The sequence below is a fragment of the Phaenicophaeus curvirostris genome, chromosome 11, assembly GCF_032191515.1.
Source record: "Phaenicophaeus curvirostris isolate KB17595 chromosome 11, BPBGC_Pcur_1.0, whole genome shotgun sequence".
In the NCBI taxonomy this organism is placed as follows: domain Eukaryota; kingdom Metazoa; phylum Chordata; class Aves; order Cuculiformes; family Cuculidae; genus Phaenicophaeus; species Phaenicophaeus curvirostris.
Window position 1 is genome coordinate 8,717,697 of NC_091402.1, and position 26,043 is coordinate 8,743,739.

The window sequence follows — 26,043 nt, forward strand, 5'->3', positions numbered from 1 at the left end:
AGTTTTGTAAAGCAGAATGCAGGCTGCTTAAATAATGAATTAAGAGGCATCAAAGAATGTGTATGTAAAAGGCCAGAGAGGGAAGGGCTGATATTTTAGACTATGCTAGACCACAATGAATAAATTATAAGAAAGGCTGAATACTAAGTATAAGGATGTCTAGCAAAAGAAAAGTTCCTACATTCTGGGTCCCAAATGAAGATCGAGCTGAGGGCTCAGTCAGCCTATGAGGTTTTTTTCCATGGTCATCTGAACCAAGGCATCTTTATTTAACAGCATCTATTCTGCCTTCGAGCTTTTTACACCAGAGATAAGCCTGCTTATTTTTCTGATGCCGCTGAAGTTCTCCCAGTCATAACAAACTAAGAACACCCCGACAGTTTGACAAAGATGAAGTGATAGGTAGGAGGCATATTTCATTACGCTATCAAGGCTTTCGCGTGGTAATTGGTGAAGAAACAATTCAGAGCTGTCAGCTCAATACACACGCCTTTTCACTGATGGATGTGCCGAGTCCTTGATGGGGTAATGAATGATGTCCAACAGCCCTCACTGCCGTGCTTGCACCCTCTTACCCAGCACCCTCACAAAGCCCTAGCCAGCGCGACCATCCCTCCCCATCACAGACAACCTCTCAGCTGCCTCCTGCACATCCCAATGGCCCAGGGCAGGTTCCTGCTCCTCACAACTCGCCACAATGAGTATTTTAAATATCTGGAAGATGCTAAAAATGTCATACAGGGATAACCCCTGCTGCAGCCTCTACTAGAGCTCCACACAAACTACCTTGCATACTCAGGGTCTGTCTGTGCTTTTCACCTGAGACAGACCCATGGATGGCAGCGGAAAGACACCAACATGTAGCAGTCAGTTATCAACCTTCACTGCCCAAGGCAGCATCTCTCTTTTCACAGGGTCTGCTTCACCCTTGCACTACTGAAAGAAAAAGATAGTTTCTAGGTTACATCACATAATGCCCATTGATGGACTCCAAAAGAGCTCCAGTTCAAACACTGGACTTAATGATGGATGTATTGCTCTTGCATTGCAGAAAGGGAGATCGTCTGCCTTCTTTCAATACTTCCATCGTATTACAAAACACACCTGCTTTCCATCCCTCTTGCACAGCAATTCAAACAATTACTACCCTGTATAAACATTTAACGCTTATTTTTATCTTGCTCAGCTGTTGAAAGCTGTGGGTCAGACGGCAGGCAGAGAAACCAGCTCCACCAGCTTTAACCAACGAGCAGGGGCAACGCAAGACCCTGAAAAGCCTATGGCCCAGGTCAAGTTTTCAAAGCTGCAAAGACAAGTCAATAAAGACCATTTTCAATGGTCTTTCACCAACTGTGGGATAAGTGGAAAAAAGGGGTAAACTACAAAGCACAATTATTTTTCTTCATAAACAAGAGTTCTCATGGTAATTAGTTTTGAAACAGAAGAACAACTCCACCATTTTCCAGTTTTTTCATACTAATTTGAGTGCCAGTGGTCCACATTCTCAACAACCAGATGCATGTGCACACACACTCTCTCCAGTGAGCTAAATGGGAGAAGTAATTAGGTAGTGGGAGGTGTACAGTACACTGCAGGACTGGGTTTTATGTCACCTAGGTGAAAATCAAGACCTTGATGCAATTCCTGTTCAGCTGCAACTCCTAAAAAGTGACAGTTTGGTACAAAATATTTTTACAAATAAAAAAGAAACAGCATTTAGCTACAAAAGTTTAACTGAAAATTATTTTTCAACACTTAAATTGCTTAAAGAAAAACTGAAGTATTCTGTACAGCATCTCAGTAATCCTACGCTAAAATCTAAAATCTTCCCTGGATTAACTTTTTTCAGGTATTTCCTTGTGCAAACAGGAAAGAGGGAAAGCAAATCATAATCTACAGGAGCAGTAGCTTTATTGTGCTCCTCTGTGAGCTGACTCCCTGCACTCGAGACGAGATGTCCTTTATTGAAACAGCCAAGAAGCATTGGAAAGGGCTCTAGTGCCACCTTGTGCACTCTGCTAAAACAGGCAGCAAGGGTGCTCAGCCTTGCCAGGACATTGTGTCCATCCCAAGAGATGTTCCCAGCAGCAGAGCGCACTGGGATGGCCACGGCCACCTTGGTTGGTGCTGCAACCCAACAGAATTGCCCCAGTGCCTGCAGGTTACTCTGAGAAGCTGGGCAACCCCACAAAACTCATGGAGACATAATGCACAACTCTGTTACTGACCACCAGCACCCAGCCAGACACCACAGACTGCAAGTTCTGTGCTGATAATACTCAGCAACCAATACAAAAACCAAATTCTCAGTGATGGGATAGCTGATCATTAGACAACTGATTTCTCACCCTGTACTCAAAGGATTTATACATCTTGTGTACCACATTGTCTCAAATACTCTAAGGGCCAAAATCAGATATGATTTAAAAAAAAAACAGAAAAAGAAAAATCAATGTTAGAGGTTATGCATATTCAAACAAATTCAAGTATTTTTTGCTACCTGTCCTTCTTTTGGTTTGCCACGGAAAGATAGGAAGGGGAAGGAAAACCCAAGAAAATATAAATTGAAGAGATACAGTCTGCTCTTTATTTTGGAGTGTATTTCCTTACCCAAAAGACAATGGTAATAATAGAACTTATAATGTATTACATATTTACATCCATTTATTATATTTTATTTATATAAAAACATACTTTACCAATATATCTTATTATAAAAATAGTTCACTTTTCTAAGAGAGGACAGCAGCCTTTAACTAACTGCATCTGAGTATGTGCTATCAGCTCTTTCCAGCTGTGGCAAAACACCCTGCACCCACCCACCCACCACTCTCTCTGGTTCCTGTCCCTAGCACAGCCTGGCAGCCACCATCCACAGATTTTCAGCCCTGGCCCTTCTACCCTGAGGCCCACACAGCCAGGGGTGCTGCTCCTCTCCTCGCCTGGCTCACACTCAGGGGAATTCAGGTCCTTTTGCTTCTCAGTCCTGCACCTCCTTGTAGTTTATGATAAAGTTTTCACAACCCTCATTATTTATCCCAGTGGGGTTTCCACACATGCTTCTCGATTTCCAGTTGCCTTCACAAAGGTCTTTTGAGCCTCAGGCTTGGGAATTACTTTACTCCCTTACAGCCTTTACACTTATTTCTCCCTCCTCACCCCTTCCCTCTGCACATCTCCCTCCCCAACTCCACAGAACACCTTCATCAGCTGCACTATTTTACACACCTCTACCATACATTGCTCAATGCCACCAACGCAGGAGTTACTAAAAAACTTAGGACTGGGCTCACTAAGACTGGCTCAGTCCTCTTCTTCCAGCTCCAGCTTTTTCTAGACAGGTTCCCCCGACCATAACCAAGACCTGTTTCCCTGCTTCAATGTACTGCCACACCAGATGAGCAGCTCGCACAACCACCCCTTGCAGCAAGAAGTTACCTGCAAGAGAAACAAGGCTCTGGCAACTGCAGGTCTTTGCTGAGCTGGCTGACTTGGGCTGAAACACATCCTCACACAGGCTGAGCGGCGCCATCCACAGCCAGGAGCTGAGCTCCCACTCAGAGCAGGTCAGAGGCTTCAGCAGCTGCAGGCTCAGCATCCTCATGCCCGTGCTGTGCAGTGAGAACTGAAATGCAAGAAGGACGATGAGAATTCATGAAGGAATAATGAAGAGCCACCCTACTTTGGCTGCTTCAAGGCCAAAGCCAGGAGAACATTTGGTAGCAGTTCTTTTATTTCAGACAAAAAGTCCGATCCATGCAAAACGCGTGTTCAGCAGAGCAGAAGTTAGAGCTCAACTTCAAGGCAAATACTGCAAATTGAAACAATTACTCAATGTTGAAATCTAAGAAAATTATCCCCTCACATCTTACCCTTCTGAGCACAGAAAAAGCTCTCAAGGAGAATGTTTCCTTCAGCTTTTCTCCTGCTTAAAAAAAAGTAAAAGTTTCAGAGATATACTAAACCCTCTCATTATTGGTATAACCAGAAAGATTAACAGCAAAACCTAAACAGTTTCATCATTATTTAATTGCTTTTAAAAACATATTGCCTTAATATTTATAATCGCACTCTTATGATTAATAATTGTGATTGGGTATCTCCCCATCACAAACCATTTCTCACACTTACCCATCCTCCACAGAACTTCACGAATTAAAAAACTGAAAACACATCTTGAAGACTTCTAACATAAAAAGGAAAGACACTGTGTGCAACCATAAGTTATTCTTTATTTCAAATCCAGCTCCCTGTTTACATTGTACATAAAACACAGGCAATCCTATAAACATTCAGGAGTGACAATGTTCATTAAGTCCAAAAACTAAATTCACCAAGCTGATGCCAATATGCCAGTTAGCACTGACTTCAAGCAAGAACAAAAACAAAAAAATCAGAAGTGGCAAGGAACAAGATTTCTATAGTCTGGTAGGAAAATACAATCCAGAGCTATATCATGACTAAAGAACAAATGGCCCAAAAGTCTCATGGATTCCCTTAAATTACAATTTCAAGGCAGACCAAGATGGCCCAGACTTACTTTCTCTTTTCGCTCTGCTGCCAAGATATTATAACTTTGCAACTTTTTGTAAAGCAAATCAACCAAAATAGTATTTTCATCCCAGTAATATGAAGCCATAAAGGCTGAAGAATATGTTGGCTATCAACTGCAAATGCCGCACTCAAATTTGCTGAAACTGGTGAATGTTGGCAGGGTATTTTGCCCTTGGATTAGGTCCTCCACACATTCAGGCATATGTTCAACCATTTGTTTTAGTGAGTCCTAAGAGAGCTTGAAAGAGGAGCTCTTCATTAGCTGCTTCAAGCAGATTCAAGTACATGCCTGCACTCACACATAGGCTTCAACAGAATCATCTGCACTGCAGAAAGCTGAACATATACAACTATTTTCCACAAATCAATTGTAAAATACCAGGCAACAAAGCCATCAGTGTGAGGTGATAGCATTATCTTGGAATGATCCCAGATAAATAAACCTGACCACCAGTTTGGACCTCAGAACATCAGGTTGTCATGGAAGGAGAAAGCAGAGACATGTGACTTTATGCAATTAATAGTATTTAAAACATTTGCCTCTAAAAACTCGACAAACAATGACCAAAAATTTCACACTAGGGTTTATGAATTAAAAAGTTTTTTTATTAAATCAAAAAAAAAATCAAGCATCTGCATAGTACATAGTTAAATGTCATCTTTATTTCAAGTTGGTTTCATTCGAACTCAGACATTTTACTGACTTAAGTTCATACTTTTTTTTCCTTTAAATATCCCACAAGGTAAAACACACACACACACACAAATATACAGGAAATAGTATTTCTCAAGGGATATATTTTTTTCCCCTTACGTCAAGAAGTGCAATTTTGCTTCGATGGTTCTTTAAAGTAAAACAGTTTTATTCATCAGTAAAACAATACACAATGCTAGGAATTGCACCAGATACCTTAATATATCTTGTGTTACCAGCTATATCTATCTTTTCTTATGCACTGCTTGAGGCCACCAGAGATCTATACGAAAACGATGCTTACAGTAACTCATCTTTACCAGTATAGGCAGGGCAGTAAATGTACCTACACTCTGTGAAATTGCCTATGACTGTTGGAGAATGGAAGTCAATAACAGTTACAATTATACCAGTGAAATGTTTACATTTACTGTAACTGTCTTGCTTTTGCATACAAATGTATGCTTTGCTCCAAGCCACCGAGACCATATGATTACACTGCAAGTCTACATTCCCAAAGAAATCCATAATTTAACACAGAACTCTGGTTTTTATCTCACTGAACTCAATTCTTCCACACATCCTTCTGGCCCCACTTAAAACAAAAGAACCACTCCCTTTTTCTTTCCCCACTAGCACCAACATGCTAGCTCTGCAGGAAATTTCCTAAAGAACTCTGCTTTGCTTTATACTTCCATCTCTGTAAATAGTGAAGTAAGCTACTAGCTTTGGAAGGATTTTCAGGTTTTCTACATTGACTCTTCAATATTTTGAGAAAGTAAGAATATGAATAAATTAGGTGTTGAATGACTCTAAGAACAATATTCCCCATGACTTAATTTCCTTTCAGCTTCAGCTATACATCTTATTAGTTCTCTTAAGGAAAAAAAAAAAAAAAAAAAAGCAAAGTCCATTCTCCCATTCCCTTTAGCACCCAGAAAAGGACACGAGTTTTATTCCAATTTCCTCAGGTTTCCCACTGCAGAGTGTCACTTTATGTGGAAAAGTTGGAAACCTCCATTAACTGAAGTTTTGTAGAAGATTTACAGGCTTTGAGACAGAAGACTGACTAAACCTACTTGAGCAGGCCTGTTGTATTTTAGCATTTAAAACTACAGGGAGAAGACTCACATTTTACATTCAAATGCAAAAACATAAGACACTGCTCTCTAACTTGAAATTTTGAAATAAAAAAAAAACAACTCTGCAGCATATATTGAATCAAACAACAGAAATTAAAGATTGCTTAACCACTTCATTCTTACAACCACTGTTTCACAAAGAAAGATCTTCAGACCTAGAAACAACACAGGGACAAGCATAGCAATTACATGGATGGTGACGGAAAGGAACTGACAAGTTACCCTGGAACCACCGTATTGTGTGAATCAACTGCAAATGACACACTGTGCAGTGTCTTACTATAGAGAGCAATTCCTACTCATGTTTTTTACTTACAGGAACAGGAATAAAAGTATAAAAGCATTCAGTATAAAAGCATCCAGCTTCTTAAAAAGAGGAACCAAGGAACACTGACAAACCTAGTTCATTCCCAGAGACTATTCCGAGAACCAAACCTGTAACACTCCCCACCTTCTAGGATGTCCTCATGACAATAGTAGGCATAAATTATCACAAAATTTATATCTACCACAGAAAATCTTACATGAAATGGATGGACATATCTTTGTATAAAGACAAGTATTTCAGAATTTAGAATGCAAAAACACAGTGCAAAAACCAATACAAGTTCTGAAAAAGTCCTTTTTATGTATCAAAAACGCCCAGAATTAAAGAGCAGTATTATAAAGATAAAGTATGGTGCTAAAAAATGGCTTGACAAGTTAATAATGGGTTCTTTCCCTCATAGAGGTTTATGTATTTCACACCAGCACTTTGCTTTATGTTGTTACAGTATTTTTACGGAGCATTATTTAAAAATAATATTTCAGTCAGAAGTCTAATTCAGAATTCATCATGTTTTACCCTAAACGGCCACTTGGAATGCTGTGAGACATGATTTGCAGCCAGAAGCACCAAGTACATAAATTCTTCCACATCAAAGGAGTAGTTCGTAAATTTTGGATGTTCTCCCAGTGTTGGGTGGTGTCCCTAGAAGAACGAAATGAAGCCTTTTAGAAATAAATATATATATATCCTCCATTCAAAAAGCAAGGAAAAAACCTAAGTATCTGCAATTTAATTTATAATTTCTAATTCACCGATCTGCTCTGAGACAAAAGAGTCAAAGTAACTGCACAACAGCAATGCTATGGATGGCTTGGATTAACAGCCAATTCATTTCATTTCTCTTCCTCCTCAGCTACTAATATCAAACAATTTCTTAATCCCAACAGGGAAGTTAATTAAAATGATAATTCAAATACCTGAACATAGATCAGTAAAGCAAGCCAACCTTTAAATGCTTCAAGTTACAGCACCCCACCTTTCCAGTAGTGGCCATCATTACCTGATCTTGAGGGAACACTTTATTCCTTTTCCGCCACGTGATGTAGTGGATGCCCCTCAGCCTTGCCAAATCCAGATAACATCGTTCATCTTCACAATTGTATCTAGGGACAAGCAGAAAAATCATGTTTACCTACAGAGACCATGTTCATGTTTACTGGTGTGAAAAGGGAAAACAAAAACTCCAGTCCAAGATGTTTGTTGTCCATGGACAAACTCTACTCCACTGTAAACAACAAGGGCTACCAGCTGTTCTTAAGATGTGGCCTAGGAGACAGTTTGAGGCATATCTGCATGCCAGACATGTTCCTGCCCAGCTGCAGTAGCTCTTGGACATGTAAAAACCCTTGAATTCTGAACTCGTCTGGTGAGTTTGAGATCTCCTGAGAAGCGCGCTGCATTTTTGTTGAATTCTATAAAACTGGAGTGTCCATTTACAACCCTACTTTGTGACAAAGTACATTCAAAAGGAAGTTTCTAGAGAAATTTCGGTAAAACAGAAAGACACACAGCTGAGCTCAGCCAGCAAACTGGTGCTTGTGTCCTAAGCACAGAAAGGAATATATAAATAACCTTCTGGGGAAACTTTAACACCCTGGACATGCATCTGCAACCAATTGCCTGGATAACCAAAACACCATTAGATCTCAAACTCACCAGGCAGAATCTGACCAGTGACATTTTCTCTTCTTATACCATTTTCCCCAAGCGATTGTTGACCAGGCTGTGTTTTATTTATACCACAGAATCTTATGAAATCACAGGCTAAACTTGTACGATACAGTTGCACTGTTTTATAATGAAAGCTTCCTCACTTTCAATTCCCAGAAGAAGAGACTGCCAGAAACAAAGTCTAGATGAGGATGCAAGACAAACACTCACAGTCAAACGCTAGCAAGGGAGAGTGTCTCATTAACACTCAAGACCAGACATTAGTAGTTGTGCATGTAAGAGAGAGGAAAGAATGAAATACAGACTTACAGTTCAAAAACAACAGCCCAGTCCGGTAGGAAGAGTAAATGGGTAAGTCCAGCTCCATGCATCCCAATGAATATATCAGAGTTGTGCGTAATTCTCAATTGCTCTGAAAATTCAAGTTCCCTGCAGACAACACAACAAAATCAGTGATCTGGCATGTCTATCCATCTCAGCAAGAATTAGTTACATGTAGAAAGCACAAAATTAACTTAAGGGAATACTGAAAGAGAGAATTGATTTTTCAAGGAACAATACTATGAATCACAAATGCTGCAGCCAGCAATAACTCAGCATGGAATTAAAAGAAATGGAGATAAATTTCAAAACTCCACAAGAGTCTGTTCAAAGAAAATCTGATTTTTTTTTAACAACTTTAACTTTCTGTAAGTTTGGGGTTTTTTCACTTGCATTTCACAAAAAACTTGTATCACCTCCTTTTTTTTAAAAAAATAAAAAACAAACCACCATATAAGACCTAAAATGTATTTAAGGTAATGCAGAAGTATATAATTCCTGCCTAGAGATGTGGATTTCCAACCTAAACATAGGGATAAGGAATCAGGTAGGAATAAGGAGACCAGGCTTTCTTCAGCTACTGGAACTGTCACTCTCTCCTTTTATTTGGAGCTTACAGTCAAAGGAAGTATTGTCTTTAAATAACCAGGTGTTCCCTGAGCACACAAGGCAAGAGTGGACTAAAGCTACTTAATTGAAGACAGACAACTGGAAAGGGAAATTACAACAGGCTTCATTTGTGTACAAACAGTTCACTCACGAAAAAGGAAGAGAATGCCCTCTCTGACCACTTGGAAGAGAACAGTAAGAAACTTACTTAAGCCACAACAAAAAAGCTTAAACTGCTGTGAGGGCAGACACCGGGGAAACCCTTCTAACTGATGACAGGGATGCTGCAGGATAGCTGTGGAAACTTGTAATGCTGAATGGTACTACACACAGTTTGGCCACGCTTTCAGTGGGATGGTCTGTAAGGCCTCTGAAGGGCAGCTACCCGCTTTTCTGTCACTGGACTGCTCAAGTGCTTTCATTGACAGGGGAACTGGAAGCAACTCTTGACTTCCTCACACTGTCTCTGCTTTGGCTAAAACACTGATCTCAGTGCTGCTTCAGTTTCTCACTTTTCCTGCATGATCCTTGACAGCACTGGAGCAGGTGGGAACTGCTGCCATTTGGCCCAGGCATATACCACTTGGGAACTTGTTCTTTAAGCCATTTCTTACTGCAACAATACCTTACCACTTCGGGGCACCACAGACTGATGCCAAGCAGTGTCTTCAGGGGCCACCAGAGCAGCAAATAAGCTGAGCAAATAAGTTCATTACTAAACAAAGGGTCAAGTAAAATAAGACACTAGGCATCATACAAGAGAAATCCTTGTTGACCCACAGTTACTGCAGAGCATCAACAAATCCTAAAGGGTGATAGGAACACAGCTGTGTTGCAGAGAGAGGAGGAAACAAAGAAAAGCGATTTCAAAACTTGCTCATCATACAGTAGCTTTAACCTGAGCCTGCTGACTCCATTCACAGCTGTGCCTGTACACAGCTTTCACCAATGACAGGCAGCATAAGATCACACTAGTTTCTTTTAACTTACGTACTTGTATTTGTAGTCTACCACTTTGACCTCCAACGCCGATACTGTTTTCAAAGCATTCACAAGCTAAGGAGGAGAGTAAAAAGACAATGATTCAGTATTCTCCTTCACTTAAATCATCTCCTGTGCTCCAGACCATTTTACACACTCCCCCACCAGGGAATTACGATGAGACTAAACTTAGTGCCACTGCCATATAAAGGAGCAGTTCCCCTCCTTTTGTGCCTTCCCACCTAAGATACACATGTTGTTTCTGGGCAGAGCAACCCTTCGAAGAAACTCAGCTCTTCTGCACTCTCACAGAGACTATTGTATGCATGCTCCAGGACCCAATCCTAAAATTCTCAAATGTTTTGTTAGGAAGGGGGGGAAAATGCGGTTCGACTTCCAAAAGATATGCCAACACCTAAAGAAGCAAATCAGTTCCTAGAAGGATTTTCAAGAGCACCTTTCTAGATCAGACTCTTACTGACATAATTGAAATACAGTTAGAGTCTGGGCTTCTAACTTAAAAGGGCTTTTTCTAGGGCCTCAATCCATAGTCAGGAGCAGGCAGAGAAAGAGTCAAGTATTTTCTTTTACAGAAGTATAGTAAAGATAAGATTAACACTTCCCTTTCTGCCATGCATTCATTAGCAGAAAACACAATACATGTGGCAGGGTAGGTGCACAGCCTAGCAGATAAGGTACAAATCTAGCCATCTGCGCTCTGTCAATTCTGGTATTGAGCTACTGCATCAGACAATCCTCAGTTTCCCCACACACAAGGTGGGGATGATAATGCCAACTCGTTTCTGTTAGGCGCTAACAGCTAAGAATGAAGTCAGGTATGAAAACATTAGATATTATCATTTTACCCCAAGAGAAGCTACACTGTAAGTCTACTAAGTTGCACGATTTGAAAATGTGAAAACGAAAATTCATTAAGTTTTGAATGCACACACTAAGACACAATAGCTTATGCATTTTAATCTGCAGGCACAACAAAGGTTTTTGTTAGAGTCTTCAACACTGGAGATACTAAAATAAAAGAGATAAAATTAAATCATTTTGCTTTCAGCAGATCAGAAGCTCTGTGTCTGTTAAGAGGAAATACTTTTAGTATTACATCTGTAGCATTCCATTGGATATTTAAAAAGGGCAGCAAGGCTCAGTGTCTGGTGTACAGAAATAGAGACTGGCTACAAGACATATTAGAAGACATTTATATTAGCACTGAACGTATTTGTCCAAGATTTGCTAGCAGATAGATGCCTTGGCTGCACTACAAAAAATAAAAATCAATTCAGTGAGAAAAACTGAACTTCTGATAAATTTGTTTTAGAAGTAAAAAAGGACCACACCTCATTCTGGTTTAATATTTTCCGGTAATCTGTACTGCGTGCAAGTATCGTGACTCGAATTTTCCCATCCTAAAAAGAAAGAAGCAGCAGTGTGTTAGCTATGAGGTAGACCTTACAAAAATATCCCAAACACTTCCATGTTTACTTTTGGCAATTAGAGCAACTAAACATGTTCCCTTCCCATGAAACAGATGATGTAACCACCTTAAAATTCACATCACATTTTCCAACAGATTAAAAGTGTCAAAAACTTGGTGGAAGTCTGACTATTAACAAAAAATAAAACATTTTCTGAAAGATTTATTTTATTCAGTACAAAAAAGCCTTTGTATTATGCAGTTTTTGAAAGCAGCTTTCAGGATGGCTCGTGCACAAGATCCTTGGAAAAAAATATTTTACTTCTATAACAGCTCCTCCTTTTACGTCTTTAAATTAATTGGACTCACAAGGGTAAGTGTTCCAAGTGAAATAAAGAGATTTAACTGCATGACTCCCATTAGTGTCAGCAGGAGGATCATAACTAAATGCTTGTGCAGTGCTTTGAATGTGTGCCCCTCAGCAACAATACGCAGGCTACTCTAGCAAGTACTTCAGAGCCCAGAACTGCTGTATCCGTCCATGCAGCTGTTGCAACCATCTGCAAAAACTACAACAAGTGTGTACAACAGAGAAGCCCAAGGCCAGACAGATGGTACCAGGCCACAACTGGAAGGACCAGACTAAATCATTTCCTCCTCCGGTCTGAGCTCAACAGAACAGATGAGGATCAATAAAACCAAGCTCACTGCATCACGCTGTGGGATCCCCTCTGCAGGACTCAAAGGCAGCACCTAGTCAGCATCCTCCAGGAGAGACCATACCCCATGTTTCTTGTTTAACTGAGGAAGGACACAAAGGCCTTAAGCACAGAGAATGGAGACGGGGACAAGATCCTAGGGTTGGAAGGAGGATGTTTCTAAAGTCTCTCCTATGGAAATAAGACACGACGGCAGCTTTTACAATCATACACAAAGGTTTGCTGAAGGCCTTTATAAAACAGGCTGATTTACTGGAATAAAATCCTGAACATCACAGAAAAGGACAATATGCCCTTATTTCCCACTGGGTCCAGCTTGCTAATAATGTTTCTCCATATTATAGCTCCATATTACAACTTTATTATTCAATTATCATACCTTGGGTCCTTCTTGTGTGATATTCAGTCTGTGTAATACATGCTGAGAAAATGCTCTAAACAGCCCTGTACCATGACAGCCAGAGATCTGAAATTAAGAAAGCAGTTGTTAACACAAAAAGTTATTTTGCTCAGAAAACCTCTCTTTGTGACCAGCCTTTTGCTGTTCTTGTAGAACAAAAGCCCAGTATCATGCACCACACAAAACATGTCACTATTCACTGCAACACAAGTGGTACTTTCATTTAGAAAGAAATACAACTCTCTCTACAGAGTTACAGCCTCCATGCATGAGCTAAAGCTTCCGGGAAGTCTGTCAGTGTACAAGCTCTTGTGCTCTGCAAAAATACCAGCAACTCCACAGTGCCCTCCTACTAAGGAGGGATAACAGGCATCTCATGAGCTGTGACAATGAAGACTGCACACAACCAGTTACTATAAACCAGATAAAGCAACTTCAAAAGTCTAATCTTTAGGGAAGCCTATTTCATTTGGAGTTGCAAAGCCCTTCAATTAAATACATTTAATGACAACTCAGCTAGATATTTAAGAGATTCATTAGCTCAGATTTTACACTGTCACACATGCATCTAGTTCACACAGTGGATGGATAAAAAGAACTCACCAATGGAGTGTTATAGAACAAGCCATATCGCATTCGAGGCAGTAATGAGAAGACTGCTTCTTTAAAGCATACCTGCAAAGAAAGATCACAAGAAGTTACACTGCACTGCTACCTTCCACTGGCACATCTTGTGCTCATTCAGCAGGATCATTGCTTATAATGAGCTAGCAATTACATGCCCCTGTCAAGAACATCCTCACTTCCTTGACTGTGCAAATGAATAGAACAAAGACAATCCTGATCCCAAAAGAGTCTCTCACTCGGGACATGCAGATGCAAGTGTAGGATGAGGTTTAAAAAAAAAAAAAATCCAGCCCAAACCAGAACAAACATGAGCTAAATAGAAGAAAACCTGTTAAAGAATAGAGAGTCTAAAACAGCCTTTAAAGAATCAAAGAGACTTAAATGAGCTCTGAACAAATGGGAACATTTTTGGTCAGAGGAAAACTCTTTTGAATGATAACTAGCAGGTATATTAATAGTTGCAAGGGAAGACAAACACCTCAGGAGCGAACAGGATACTTAAAAAGACAGTATCATTTGAAAACCCTTTAATTCAATAGTAGGTCCTGCAGAAGTGAAACCAATACATGCATATCGCCTTTCCTATTACACAGAAGTTAGGGCCACCTATATAAAGCATAGACATGCCACAGAATTAGGTTACAGCTCTGTCTCTTTTTGCAAGGTAGAAATACTCATATTACACAAATTAAACATAACCACAAAGCATTAATGTATTCCTCTGAAACACCTATATACACAAGTAGTTTGAGAAGATGTCGTATTTCCTACCTAGTAACTACAAATTAAAATGAAATATAAAGTCCCATACCCTTTTAGAGTCAAAAGTTTTCAGGTGTATGATTTCATAGTCAGTAAATGCCTTCCATGTCTCACTGAACAGGTCACCATAGCCATATGAGCTCTAGGAGTAAAGGAAAAAAGCACAAGGACATAAAGCTTACATAAATACACGTAAAAACTCTCATCATGATTTAAACTTATATATATGAGTTTTAACATGCAGTTTATGTGTGCATGACCACCATGGGACTTAAGAGAGGCCAGCACAGGATGCAGACATTACAGAACACAGAATCCTCTGTTTACAATGGCACTCAAATTATCTGTCAGATTGCTAATTTATAGAACTGTTCTATTAAAAATTAACTATCTAGACAAGTTCTTCAGTAACAATCATAATTTCTGAGTTAGAAGGAAACCTAACCTTCCTCAGAGACAACAGAAAACAGGTTAAATTTCAAGTACCAGAAACATAGGGATGGTAAAAGGCATGAACCACAACTCCTGAGACTAAAAAACCACCTGGGAATTCAAGCACACCAGTAGCGTTTGAAGTAAAAAGTCACACCAAGCCTGTTTCACGTTTGCCTCTGTTTTGGGATGGTCCCTCGTATCACAAATGGGAGGCAATGATCTGGTTTGATGGAAAAAAACAGCCAGGAAACTGGTTTGCATAAATTTGGCAACCTACTACAAAGTTTCTCCACAGGGCAGTATAAAACTTCCCTTTTGGCAGCAATGCTGTCAAACCTTTTAAGAACCATCTACCTGCTACAACACTGGCCTAGCAGCAGGGGCTCTCACCCTTAAATTTGTAACATTTCCTACACATCTCATGGCTAAAAGTCACAACCTCTTGCTGTCTGAATGCAATTAAATGTGACCTCAGTAGCCCTCGTACAGATTCTCGCTTAAAGCTTCCTTTCAACTCTGAAGCTTGTTCAGGCTGCTTGGAAAGTTATGTGGAAATAACAAGAAATTTGAGAATAAGACTACAAATGACTGTAGAAGAGAACAGGAATCTAGTGAAATGTAAAAGAACCTAAAGCGCATCAGATATCCTTCAGCTAAAGAGACGCTTCCTTCCCCTTCTTCTGCCATTAATCTTTAATGAATTTTACAATCCATATTACTTTCTGGCCATCTGTATTACAAAACCAGCTCTTCCAGATTAGAAGTAGAGAACCGATCTTCAAAGCTGTAAGTGCCACTTTCCAACCCTCTCTCTCGCCTTAAAAGTGCCTTATAAACATTGTTTTTCTACATTTGTAGACACAGCCTGCAAATCAACACCCAGTGGATTTCCTACTCATTTTCTGCTTTGTTTAACCTACATTTAAGGGCATTACTGTTAAATAAGAACAGTGCACTGATTCTACAGCAACTAGAAAGTATGGCCAAATCTAATTACATCAAGAAAAAAAAAAAAGAGAATGGATAATAAACTCAAGTTCATCTTTTGATCAGCATAGACAGTTCAGCAGCAGCTAGTTGGTGCCATCGTCTGGCTGTACGATGGCACTGAACTCAAGCAGCCTGAGCAGCTGACTTATTTAAAATGACAACACTGTGATAGTACTTACTTTGAATGATACATTTGAAAGATTCGTTTTATTCATTTGATTAATTTGATTCATTTAATTCATTTAATTCAATGATGTGATGTAAGAAAAAGAGCAGCTTTTCAAAGTAATTTACAGTGCTGTGTGACACACCTGATCCTTCCAGAAAGTCATCAGAGCCGGGTTAACAAGTCCCTGTATAACTTCTGAAGAACTTGCTACTGGCAGGCATGCTTATTTCAGCTTTCAAGCTGTAAGGTAACTAGAAAAAAAGGGTCTCCTTTTTTCCAAACCTGATCAGTTCTACATACCTAAGCCCACAAGAAAGCGAGGAATGGGCTACTAAAAGCTTCAGAGTCTCTATAAAGCAGAAATACAACCCATTATAAATAAGGTAAAAGCACAGCAGACTTACAGTGTCCCACATGACTATGTTGACATCGGTACTGAAGGAATTATTAATATGCTGGGTAATATAAAGATTGACAAAATCACAGAAGTGATGGTACATATTAACACCTGAGAAAGAAAGAATTGTTAGTAAATACCACATCGCTCGCTCCACTTCATTGATTCATACTTTTTTTTCCTTATACACCCTTAAAAAAGCAAACATTTAAAAGGGAAGGAATCAAAGTACGAAATCTTTAGTAAAGCATGTTTTGCAAAGTTCAGAGAAATTAGAAGAGCAGCTAAAAGTCAGCATAAGAAAGAGGTAAGTTTCACAAGCTATTTCTCATTACAATCCACAGCAGCTTTCTGAAGTACATGAAAGCAACCACTGCTTCAACAATAGCTAGTTAGACATAAAGGCAACACTGAAAACAGGCCTTTGGCACTGATCTTAATTTTACTTTATTAAAGTTAAGGGAAGCTCTGTCTGCAGGACTACAAGACAGAACTTGTACTTGTACATGAGCCAAAGCCCAAGTAATTCCTCAGGTGTTTTTTCTCAGAGAATTCTTGTTCATTCTTGGTTTCTTAAGTTAATACCTTAGGACATGGTGCATAAAAAAAACTATCATGAACAATGGAGGCAACGCAGTCCTGTTTTCTTGCTAGTGAAGGCCAGACCCCAGTTTTAGGACCAAATGCACTCAGCCCCGAGTTGCCAGGATAGCAAAGAGCTGCTGGGCTCCCTATGCTGCTCAAGTAGCAACGTTCACCTGCCTCCCCTAAAACAAAAGGGGCTGGATAACATCATCTCCCACAGCCAGGCTACCCTGCTCAAAGAAATAAACTGATAGCACAGCAATTCTTCCACAGTAGCTGTTCAGGTGCTTGCCACAACCCTGCTTAAAATATAAGACACTGGCCTGCAGGGGAAGAGGGGCAATCCAGTTTACAGCAGCAGTACCTCACAGTCTCAGAACACAGCGGGTAACTATCCAGTTCAAACCACTGCTTACCCCACAGCAGCTTGTTTGGGTCTACAATCTGAACACCCTCTGCCATTCACATTCCTCTGCAATATGCCACATGATCAAAAGTGTTGGTGAACTTCAAAAAGTGTCAGATACTACTGGCTTGATTCCTAAAGATGCTTGGGTGCTGCTTCTCTCATAGATTTTAGTATAGCGTTGCACAGCATTCACCACAGCCCTCTGTAAAGAGATAGCTAATTTCTTCCTGTAGTGGCTTTTCACCTAATTTGGAAACTTTAGCTTTCCGGGGGGGGAAGGGAAGCATTTTAATCAACTAACAAAACTTATTCCCTTGACCTTTGTCTTTGAATACTACTTCCTCTACTTCCCCTTCCATATCATTCAACATGCGTAGAACCCTCAGTTACCAAACACATACTGCGAGGCACATATATCCATATCTTGTGTTTCATGGTACGAAAACCATCATTCAGAAACACAGTCAAAATCAAAGACACTGTACAGAACAGTCTTTGGCATGAAGTCAAAGACTCTGTCAAAACACAGTCAAGAGCCAGTGACTGTGCAAAAGAAGTGGCAGGAATGGTTTTCCAATTTATTTACTATCAGTGGCAAAGCGTGAGGATTTAAAGCTAAGTTTCCAAGTTCATCAATTGAACTACAGGAAAAAGGAATTAAGAAATCATTTCATTTTTCAAAAATAAAAATGTGTTACAAGTAAGACGGACAATCACACAGTCACAACATGATGGGCAAATTGAACATGGGGTCTTTTTACTGCAGTACTGCAAGACAAAAGAAATTGAAGATACCAATTACCTGCATCTAATTTCATGAAGTATGTTGGCTTTTCAATAACAATGTCACACTTCTTATCTTCTAGGGGCCTGAAGTCTAACGCAGTAAATGTCTGGAGTTCTGCAAACCTACAAAGGTTCAATCACACAGAACACGCTTTGTCATTAACATACTTAAACAAATGTATTTCATACATCTAAAATGTAATAATTCTTCATCCAGTCCATTTGATTTAACAGGACTGATGAAAACTGATAGAATCTGACAATTAAAATTATTTGAAATCGTAATGGAAGGTTCCTCAGGTTATGAGCTTCAGGAGGTTAAACACTGCCTTTGATCTCCACAGTGAACAGCACCTTTGATCTACAAATCAAGGCAGTAGAGAAGTAACAAAGAGCCCTAGGGACTAGATCTGTGGGTCTATCCAACTTGATCTGCATTGCCCAAGACATTTCAGCAAAATCTTCATGCTTTGGTCAGAATAATGCAATATTTATTATTCCTGGATCTAAATAAGGATGAGCAGTTGAAATGACAATAGCAGGCAGGCAAGAAAAAGCCTTCTCCTTCTCTGCAGCCATTCTTAACTGAAACTGACCACCAATGCAAAATGAGGAAAAAAGGAAAACACGAGAGAAGCATAAAAATTAATCCTTATATGGACCATAATCACAGAATCACTAGGTTGGAAAAGAGCTACAGGATCATCAAGTCCAACCATTCCTATCAATCACTAAACCATGTCCCTCAGCACCTCATCCACCTGTCTCTTAAATACCTCCAGGGATGGTGATTCAGTCACCTCCCTGCGCAGCTTGTTCCAGTGCCCAATGACCCTTTCTGTGAAAAATTGTTTTCTGATGTCCAGCCTGAAATCTCCCCTGGCAGAGCTCAAATTCCTTCAAGTTTCATCAGTTAAGCGGCAATGCAGCTTTAAAGTGCTAACACGCAACCTGTGATGCTCAACCAACTACCACAAAGCATCCTCTGCAGTTCCTACTCAGCCTGCAGACTGTTTTCCATTTCACATTCCAAACAGGTTCCCTGAGAACATCACAACATTAATATATACCCAGATCAGGTACTGCATTGGCCCCAACATCACCAGGGACTGTGTGAACTAAGGCACAAATGCAAATTTCAAGGCATTTCACAACAAAACAATTGTCTCCTTCAACATGCAGATCAGGCATAGAACTAGCACCTTGTACAGAAAACACCTGAACATTAGAACTTCAAATTACAAGATGTTTTCAGATCTTTTGCTGCTGTAAATTGGGGAGGACAAATTGCACATAGCATAGTTCAGAATATTCTGCATAGATGTAATTACCAACGGTACCTAATATGAACTCTCAAATTGACCACAGAAAGTAAGAACTATTTCCCCAGTATGAAATCCCCTACAGACAGCTGCTAATGCCAATGAAAAAGTAAAAAAGAACTATAATTTGGAAGCAACCTTGACAAGTGATTCTTACCAAGACTGCAGAGGGCTCTTGCGCTGACCTTCAGCCAAAAATGCTTTAACATCAAGGGTGCAATGACCTCCAATTTCTCCCTTCTGGAAAAAGTCTTCTTTGAATCTGATGCAAATTAGTAAAAGTCCGTCAGCTTTTGTGTAACGGTGCTACAAGTGCTCTGCAATCGTGACTGCATACTCAAGCCAGTGCCAGTTAGTCTCAATGCAGCAAGGTACCTCATAGGTATAGAAAACCAGAGTATTTTCTTCAGCATAAATCACTTTTCCTACAATTCCCAAATAAAGATAAGGTATCCTTCAAGCTATACACATCAATTTAGGATACAGCAACAATCCACCTAGAAATGTTACTAGGAATAATTTTTGCATAGTCAAATGAGTAATTTAATTAGATTTTGCTTCATGATTACTTACAGTAGCAGCATTATTTGGCTGGTTTTGTTTTTTAATAGCAAGTTCTCACTGAAATCTCAGATTTCACAACCAAGTTACTTATCCTAGAATTTTATACAACATGTGAAGAGTCAGGTGCAAGAATGGGCTTAATTAAAAACTGTCAACTAAAAGAGCAGCCTAAATTAGCTTTCAGGATAGGCTGAGATGATGACAAAATTCATTCTGAAGGGTATCAGCACCACAGTCATGAACCAGTTCTTTTCAAGTCATGTGCCCAAGACATTGACTTCAAAGATAAGGCAGAAGGAAAAATGAGCAACACTAGCATCAGTGGTATGGGTTCTTCACCCAGTTTTCTAACAGGCAGCATTTTAATTTGGGATGTGGGTGGTCCTTCAGTCTTATTGTATCTAAAAACGCAATTCCTGCTTTTGACAAAGTCAGAAAACCTACCATAGGAAAGACCTTCTTGGTGCCTCATACAAAAACAACTCTACTTTGCACATCACCTGATCAAGAAAGACTGAAAACACAGAAAACTATTCCCTCAGAGAGAGGATTTCAATCACCCATTATCATTCCATAGAATTAAGAGCTTAGGTTTTTAAATAACCTGTACTGCTGACAGCAACAGACAGTAATCAAGGGGTGTAGACCTCAACAGGACTTCAGCAATAAAAACAGCCCATGGCAACAAGCCCTCCAGCTTTCTCAGACAAATTCTGAAGTCCTTTTCCCTGCCATCCCTTAGCTTTACCATAACATATGCAAATCAGAGACCTGTCATGGTTTCTCTTTACAGTTCGTAAATCGATGTACAAGTTTGTTGCTTTGCAATGCTGAAGGTACCGAGAACAGGTCAGAGAGGAATCCCCCTGTTGAGAAAAGAGCAAGTAGAATTTCATCAATAACAAAAACTATGCTTAAAAACAAGTGGAAAGCATCCTATCTATATGAAATACCTACCGCTGCTGCAGGCTTACAATGTGTTTTCATTTCATTGAGCCTCTCTCGAATGTAACCAAAATCAGCTTGTTTCCAGAATATCTGTTGTGCTGTCTCAATGTCATTTGCCCTGATGCAGGAAGGAGAAAGAACAACCAAAAAAAAAAAAAAAATCAAGGTCCATTGCTTACTTCTAGCAATAACATCAACAGATAACATCTTTTCCTCAAAGCAGAACAGAAGGGCTAGCCAGTTACTTCATCGACATTTAAGATGCAAAACAGGAAGCAACTTATCAGCTGCACATAAAGGAAAACATCAATGACAATTTAAAGCTATTCTCCCGTAAAAGGGTACACATTTTTTAAACATTTTTTCCTCTGTTTTTAAAGCTAAGAAAGGAAATCCAGAGTTATTTTAGGAATCTGAATTCAAGGCTAAATCAGAATAATGAAAACATTGTGGCAGGAAGTATTTCAAGTAGTATTTTCCTCTTTAAAAACTTGGGGTTTTTTAAATCATGTTGAAAGACATATGTTATCTATCAATACACACATTTATACATGTATCTTCATAAGGAATCAACATTATTGTATATTTAGAGTTTGAAGGATAATTTTACAGCTACATGAAAATGAACATTATGCTCTTTTTCTAATAAACTGTACTTTATACATTGAAAATGAAACTTACCATCCAGTTTCAACATAATCACACACAGGGTAACTGAATCTGTAATCTGATTTGCAAGTTTTCTCATAACCCCAGCAGGATTTTAGTTTCTTCAAGTATTTCTGTAACACAGAATAACTGAATCAGATTATGCAACAGCAAACTGGGAAATGACTTAAGTTAGTTGTCAGCTTATAAACTATCTCCGCTAATAAGTTTTGTGTTAAAGGCTTTCAGTTTGATCTACTTTCAAATGAAGTTTCAGAAAGAACACTCAGATTCTTTATGCATAACAGAGGCTCCAAAGATGACACACGTGCACAGCAACATTATCCTTGTCTTTAACGTGTCTGTTTTGGGACAATCACTTTTCCTGACCATACGAGAATTTTCACCTCACTGACAGATATGGATAACAAAGCTAAAGCACAGTGATCAGAGCTCTAGACAGAGTATATCACTGCTCCCCAGGCAAATCTAGAAATACTGGTTGCGCTGCAGAAAGGCAGAAGAGGGGCAGCACAGCTCCCAGCCCCCAGCTCTCCCAAGCAGCTCCAGCCTGAGACACTAGAATTGCTCCAGAGCCAGAAGGAGCCCAGATCCTCAGGTTCACTGTCCATGTTTCAGGAGAATTAATTACATGCAACCACAGGGTAAGATCAATTCAGGACTTCTGTGATTTGCCTATACTCTCGGCACTTCCACAAAAGTCCTACAGCAGACTAAAAATCACAGGCCTGGAAATTACAAACTGTAATTAGTTCTAACAGCTTTCACACAGGTGAAAAGTTAATACAATTAAGATCATGATTTCCTTTCTGTAACAATTAAAAGGGGGTGCAGTGTAAAAATCTTGCAAAACAGTGTATTAAAAATGCAGTATTGCGACACCATCAGATTCAGGAAGAGTCCTGTACAACTACTTCAAAAGCAACAATTCCAATTCCCAGTGAAACTCACTCACTGGCAAGGAGACCAACTCACCATCTCCTTGAACTGCTATGACTCCAAGGATAAACCACCCCAACGTTACATTTGAACAAATAAACAAACAAAAGCAAACCTACTTTATATGGGCAACGGGAGTCCTGCTTACAGATGCCAGCAATATGCTCGTTGTTGTGCAGAAAGTAGGGAATATGCTCATCTGGCAAGTTGATAGCTTTGTAGCTATATAATGGCTCTTCTGGAATGTTTATTAATTCAGAAAGATTTTCAGCTTGGGAATTAGCCAGAATTTCTTGCAGTAACAATCCAAATGCAACCAACATGAACATGGCAACCTGCAAGTTCCGTACTTACGGAATAAAAGAAAAAAAGGTACTTAACATTTCTGCAGCACAGCACACTTCAAGCACTCTAGAAAATACTCAGCCAAAGTCAGTCATACACTCAAAGAATTTGTACTTCTATTCCTGGATTGGGTCCATCTTCCTATAAAAAGTAAACTTTTACTAAGAGACTAGACTGTGCAACATCAGGATTATCTGCGAATCATTAGTCATTGAGGGTTATTACACACTTCCAACTCACAGTCAGACTGAAATGGGTGTGTTTACTTGAGGAAAATCCCAAGAGGTCCCAAGAGCTCAAATGTGGAAACTAAGTATAGCACACGTAACATCCAGAGAGTGGGAAGAAAATTTAGAAGTACTGGGGAGAGGGGGCAGGATGAATTTTCATTTAAAAGTAAGAATAAAAACAACACCTTCTCCACCTCAAAAGAAACTAATCATTAGCTGAGGGAAAACTGCAGTCATAAATAGTCGAGTCTGCTTCAAGACGCTTGTTTTTAGCGGTTAACAACATGTTAAAGAAACTTTGAACACTGAGTTACAGGCTCTCCAGGCACACGCATCCTACGCTCTCTACAGCAGGATGGATTCCCTTCTGGCAACACAACCTCACCAACCACCCCTGCTTTGAGACATTAAGCTTCTGAACGGGCAGAGGGGGAAACAGTCTGTATCTAAAACATCTTTTTTTCGGCATTATCATTTGGATGGGGCTCTGAGCAGCCTGCTCCAGCGGGAGGTGTCCCTGCCCACGGCTGCGGGGTTGGAACTGGATGAGCTTTAAGGTCCCTTAGAGCCCAAACCATTCTATAATTTTTGGATCTTTTACGTCCCTTAGAGCTCAAACCATTCTCTATTTTTTTGATCTTTTAGGTCCCTTCCAGTCCAAACCATTCCATAATTTTTGGATCTTTTAGATCCCTTACAGCCCAAACCATTCTCTATAATTTTGATCTTTTAGGTCCCTTAGAGCCCAAACCATTCTATATTTTTTTGATCTTTTAGGTCCCTTAGAGCCCAAACCATTCTATATTTTTTTTGATCTTTTAGGTCCCTTAGAGCCCAAACCATTCTCTATGTTTTTGATCTTTTAGGTCCCTTCCAGCCCAAACCGTTCTATAATTTTTGGATCTTTTAGGTCCCTTAGAGCCCAAACCATTCTCTATTTTTTTGATCTTTTAGGTCCCTTCCAGCCCAAACCGTTCTAAGATTCTACAATCTTTAAGGTCCCTTCCAGCCCAAACCATTCTATAATTTTTGGATCTTTTAGGTCCCTTAGAGCCCAAACCATTCTCTATTTTTTTTATCTTTTAGGTCCCTTCCAGCCCAAACTATTCTATGATCTTTTAGGTCCCTTCTAGGCCAAACCATTCTACGATTTTTGGATCTTTTAGGTTCCTTCCAGCCCCAACTATTCTATGACTCTTTAAGGTCCCTTCCAGCCCAAACCGTTCTAAGATTCTACAATCTTTTAGGTCCCTTCCAGCCCAAACCATTCTAGGATTCTATGAAAACCCGCAGAGCTGCTTGCAGGCGAAGCCCTCGGCAGTATTCCTACCACCCAAGCAGTTTTACCTGTTCAGCTTGAGCAGAACCGCTTCGGATTTCCCAGGCGAGCAAACCCGCTGAGGAGGGAGCGGGCGAGCGCGGAGGGAGCGGAGTTAAACCCCTCCTGCCCTGGGAGGCTCGCTCACAACCCAGCCCCGCTTGGCAGAAAGCTTCGAGCGCGACGAGCCCAGCCTCGCAGCATCCCCGGGGCGGCGCCGACCCCTCCGGGCACGGGCTCCGCGGCGCCGTCCCGGCCGCGCGGCAGCGCCCCAGCCCATGGCCCCGGCGGAGCCGGCCCCGCCCCGCGGGAGGAGCCGCGGCACCTGCCCGGGGCGCCGCTTCCTCCGGGCGCCGGAAGCGCCGGGAGCCGCGGGGAAAGGGGGAGGAAGCGGCTTTTCCTGCCGCCGCCCCGCACCGGCAGCGAGGCTGCCTCACGGCTCGTGGGAGGCTGCCCCGAGTTAAAGGCGTTCCCCGCGGCCTAGCGCGGCGAGAGAGGCCGGGGGTGTTCAGCCTGGAGAAGAGAAGGCGCCGAGGAGACCTTAGAGCGACCTTCCAGTACCTGAAGGGGCTACAAGAAACCTGGGGAGGGGCTGTTGACAAAGGCTTGCGGTGGTAGGATCAGGGGAATGGGTATAAAATGAGGAGGGGCAGGCTTAGACTAGACATAAGGAGGAATTTCTTAACGATGAGGGTGGTGAGACACTAGAACAGGTTGCCCAGAGAAGCTGTGGCCGCCTCATCCCTGAGGGTGTTCAAGGCCAGGTTGGATGGGCTTTAGGCAGCCTGATCCAGTGGGACGTGTCCCTGCCCATGGCAGGGGGGTTGGAACTGGATGATCTTTAAGGTCCCACTATTCTATGATTCTGTGCCCTTGTAAAAAGGCCCTCCGCAGCTTTCCTGTAGCCCTCTCAGTACTGGAAGCTGCTCTGAAGTCCCTTTGGAGCTTCCAGGTGGGGTCTCGAGAGGAAAGGGGGAGAGTCCCCGTACTCACCCTGCTGTTCACTTGTGCTCCAGACAGGACTTGTGCCCCCAGACGGTTAAGCAGCCTGAGGAAGCATTAAGCATCACAGAATGATAAAATGCTTTGAGTTGGAAGGGACCTTAAAGCCTATCCAGTTCTAGCCCCCTGCCGTGGGCAGGAACCTCTCCCACTGGGTCTGGTTGCTCCAATCCCCATCCAACCTGTGCTTGACAAAAGCTGGGGACAGATACGTTTCCCACTTACAGGCATATATTTCTCTCAGAAATCTTACTACTTTGCAGGGTTGAATTTTAATGTTGTTATGAAACTTCACAACAGTCAAAACTCTTCCTAATTTGGAGCTGGCTCCAGCTCTCTGCTTGACCTTGCCTTTGAGATAGGCAGAAAACTCCAAACTGGCGATTACAGGAGACATCTATTCAGCACAGATCATACTTCACAGATGATGTTATCATCTTCAATGCATGAACAGTATCTGGAAAAAACACTGGTTGAACAGAAACATGCTATCAGAGGGACATTCTGCCTAAATTTCAAAAAACACAATTGCTTAGATGACTCTACTTTAGCTTGAATCAAAACATTCCACTTTTTGTTATAGGAACTACTTCTTGTATCAGGACAAGCACCACAGGCACCTGTGCTGGAGAACAGTGAATCCATCTTCTCCCCTGTGCTGCGGGTGCTGCAGTGGGAAGGGTCCGAAGACCCCGCAG

The 26,043-nt window shown here is 40.8% G+C and overlaps 1 protein-coding gene across 1 annotated transcript; it reads right to left on the reverse strand.

Moving 5' to 3' along the window:
* Positions 1 to 5,170: 5,170 nt before the first annotated feature.
* Positions 5,171 to 24,572, reverse strand: EOGT (EGF domain specific O-linked N-acetylglucosamine transferase). Its single transcript, XM_069865519.1, has 16 exons — positions 24,373 to 24,572; positions 22,570 to 22,799; positions 21,524 to 21,624; positions 20,852 to 20,960; positions 20,666 to 20,760; positions 19,488 to 19,592; positions 18,025 to 18,131; positions 16,236 to 16,339; positions 14,287 to 14,379; positions 13,452 to 13,523; positions 12,828 to 12,914; positions 11,653 to 11,721; positions 10,314 to 10,375; positions 8,699 to 8,818; positions 7,719 to 7,821; positions 5,171 to 7,360 (listed from the first exon to the last, which is right to left on the reverse strand). The coding sequence occupies exons 2-16, from the start codon at positions 22,777 to 22,779 to the stop codon at positions 7,214 to 7,216; spliced, it is 1,584 nt and encodes a 527-aa protein (XP_069721620.1). The 5' UTR covers positions 22,780 to 22,799; positions 24,373 to 24,572; the 3' UTR covers positions 5,171 to 7,213.
* Between the last annotated feature and the right edge of the window lie 1,471 nt (positions 24,573 to 26,043).